Genomic DNA, 3,191 nt, shown 5'->3' with positions numbered 1-3,191 from the left:
CTTCACCGCCCACCTCTCCATCGCCCGCTCTCCACCGCCCACCTCTCCACCACCCCGCTATCCAACGCCGTCCCTCACCCGCAATCTCCGCCCCGCGCGCTCACACACCGCACTCTCCACCCCGCGTGATCACACACCACGCTCTTCGCCGCGCGCCGAAGCCATGAACAACAGACCTCACTTAGCAGGTGATGAAAGCTGTTCGGGTCCCGCGAGGCACGTACTTCAAGCACGCGGTCGGCACGACTGGTCTCGACGAGCGCCAGCGCGGGGCGATCATGAGCTACAACGCTTCACTGACTCAGTGCCCGCAGCGCTCGTGCGGGAACTACCTCGAAGATGGCCACGTCGGCGCGCACGTGCAGATCGAAGGTCACAGCGGCATGTGGATTATTCCTACTTGCAAAGACTGCAACACCGAGGCCAAGAACATCGCGGACGTCAACGTGTACAACACCAACGAGTGGGTCGACTTGACGCAAGGCGATTCGGAATACTGAGCCGACGCTGGTCGCAGAGCTGGCAGGACCCGGGGCCGTCAGCAGTCAGGCGGTGATGCGCCTACTGTCCATTTCTCTGCTTACTTGAAACGAGGCTTCTGTTAGGGACCCGGCTTTTTCTTTGTTTCCCCGGGCGGGAGAAGTTCCTCTGTGGTTGGTTCTTGTGTTTGTTGTAAAATTCTTGTGTCCAGACCGCTCATTATTTTTTTGAGCTTAGCCTTCGATGTTATGAAACAACGCAAGGCGGACATGGCATATCGCTCTCGGGCCCACAGACATCCCGCACACTCGCCGCACACCCGCCGCCCCCGCGCGCGCCCCGCCCCGGCCGGGAGAAAGGGGAGTGACAGTTTGGGACGGCAACAGAACGAGTATGTTGAGTCCTGGCTCAACAACGCAGAGAGAAATGAAAGCCGTCCGGCTCACAAGTCCGGCTCACGCGCCCCGACTGACCGATCTACCGCACTGGCCACTTCCGCCCCCTTGCTCCCAACCCATCCACCTCGCCTCGGGCCGCGCCGCGCGATCTCGGGCGATCTCGCGCGATCTCGGGCGATCTCGGAGCTCCACGCCGCGCCTCTCCACCCCGCCCCACCTCACCCACCGCCGCGCCGCGCTATCTCGGGCGATCTCGGAGCGTCGCTCGCGCGGCGTCACACCTGCTCAAAAAGGAAGGAGGTTGGAGGCAGGAGGTCACGCCCCATCCAGAGCGCCGTCGTCGCCGGGTTTTTGGCCCCCGGGTCGTCGCCCGACGGTTGCTGCGCGGGGCAGCAGACCATCGGACGGCGCGACGACGCCCCGTCCGGCACGCTCCCCCCTCCACCCGGCTATTGCCGCACGAGCGCCCTCAGCGGCGGAATTTTTCCCTCGCGCTTCCTTGGGCCCCCGGCAACGCCGACGGACTTCCCGCCCCCCCACCTGCGCCCCTTGGCGCCTGTGCATGTCCCGCGTGCCCGCCCGCCAAGGCTGGTGCCAAGGCCAACTCAACTGCCAAGGCTGGTGCCAGGGCCAAGTCAACTGCCTGGCTGGTGCCAAGGCTCAAAGGCTCTCCTCTCTCTCTCTCCTCCCTCTCTCCCTCCCTCCCTCCCTCCCTCTCACCCCCCCCCTCTTCTCTCCTCTCCCCCTCCTCCTCTCTCCACTCTCCTCCTCTCTACTCTCCTCTCACTCTCCTCTTCTCATCCTCTCCCCTCTCCTCCTCTCCTCTCTCCCCCCCGTCTCTCCCCCAGCAGCTTCCTCGAGGCCGAACAGGTAGATCCTCCCTGATCGCTAAGCTACCACAGGGGACGGCCGGGTAGTAGACGTCGTCCGCCGCCGCCTCCGCCGCCCGCGTGCCTCCGCCCCGCTCAGCAAAAAATCAGCATTATATCAGGAGGTGCCAAAGCCGCAGCATCTCCATGAGGTGAGCGTCGTGCGTTTTGCCGCCGCGTGCCGCCGCTGCGCCGACTGGCTCCCGGTTCGAATCGTCCTTCGCGGAGCGAACGCGGCGACACGTGCGCACGTCGCGCGCGTGTGCGCCTGCGACAAGACGAGACGAGAAGGAGAAGTAGTCGTTGATGCTTTTGCTGCCGCGGCCGCGCCGCGAGCTCGCGTCTGTTTTGGCGCCGACGACGCGACGCGCCCCGCTGCGTGGGATGGCGCCGCCGCGGAGTCGGCGCAGCGCGGCCACCATGCGGCGCGACGTGCCCGCCGTTCTTTTTCTTATTTTTTTTTGTCGTCCGTGATAGTTGAGCTTTGTGTTGTGTGTTGTTGCGCCCAACTGCGCAACTAGGCGTCGGCTCGTACTGACTGGGGCCCGCATACCACGCCATTCGGCAAGTGCTCTTCGATGTCTTCTGCCGCCGAGCCCCTGCTACCAATGGCCCTGGAAGGCGCCGGGAGCAGCTCGCACATCGACCTGATTCTCGAGGACATTGAGACCCAGCTCCTGCGTGTGGAAAGGGCTGCGTCGGCGGTGAAAAAGATATTGGGCGTAACAAACAAGCTTCTTCTCCTGCTCCAGCTTGTGGCCTAGATGGCGGGATGAACCCTCTAGCAGCATCTCTAGCCAGCAGATCTCACATCTCTGGCTCGATCACATCGCCTCGTCACACGTCACCCATGATCGTCGCCCCGCTGGATCTGCAGGCTGAGCACCTCTTCCCTCATTGCTGCGGCTGTCGCCCTGCACATCAGCCAAGAGACGATGGCTGTTGTTGGGGTGGTGAACGGGATCGCGGTGGGGATCGAGAAGAAGCTTCGCCTCGAGGCCAAGGAGGATGGCCTCGAGAGCGTGCTCGCGGAGATTGAGACGCTGCTGACGGAGACAAAGCACGCCGCGATGGAGCACAGGCACGGGCAGTTTGATAGTCATGAGATGTCCAAGCTACAAAAGGACTTCAAGCGGCTGCTGGCCAGCTGCTCGCACCTCATGCAGCTTTGAGCTGCTCGCACCTGCAGGCAGCGCCTGCTGTTTACTTCGAGGCATTCGCAGCGGACGCTAGCTACATTGGAGAGCTTCGAGGATGGATTGACAAGGACACGAACGAGGAAGACGCAACGGGGGGAGCCGGCGGAGGCGCAGTGACGTGACCCCCCCCCTCACACAAACCGCTCAGGGCTCACCCACGCACTGTGGGCCTTCGTTGGCAGACGGCACTTTATTTACTGTACTGTACTGGATCCTGCCGATTTTCCTGTCTTTTTTTTAGACGT

At 63.1% G+C, this 3,191-nt stretch overlaps 1 protein-coding gene across 1 annotated transcript in view; it reads left to right on the top strand.

The window, feature by feature from the left end:
* Positions 1 to 500, top strand: part of EMIHUDRAFT_118718 (hypothetical protein) — a gene marked incomplete at both ends in the record, with an annotated part of 5,140 nt that extends 4,640 nt beyond the window's left edge. The window contains one exon of the mRNA XM_005769491.1: positions 189 to 500. Within this exon, the coding sequence (XP_005769548.1) occupies positions 189 to 500 (312 nt within the window). The remainder of the gene's footprint in view (positions 1 to 188) is intronic.
* Between the last annotated feature and the right edge of the window lie 2,691 nt (positions 501 to 3,191).

The sequence above is a fragment of the Emiliania huxleyi genome (genome assembly GCF_000372725.1).
Source record: "Emiliania huxleyi CCMP1516 unplaced genomic scaffold EMIHUscaffold_420, whole genome shotgun sequence".
Taxonomy (NCBI): Eukaryota; Haptophyta; order Isochrysidales; family Noelaerhabdaceae; genus Emiliania; species Emiliania huxleyi.
Note: the sequence above shows the minus strand (reverse complement) of the source record. Positions and strands in the feature narration are given on the sequence as shown.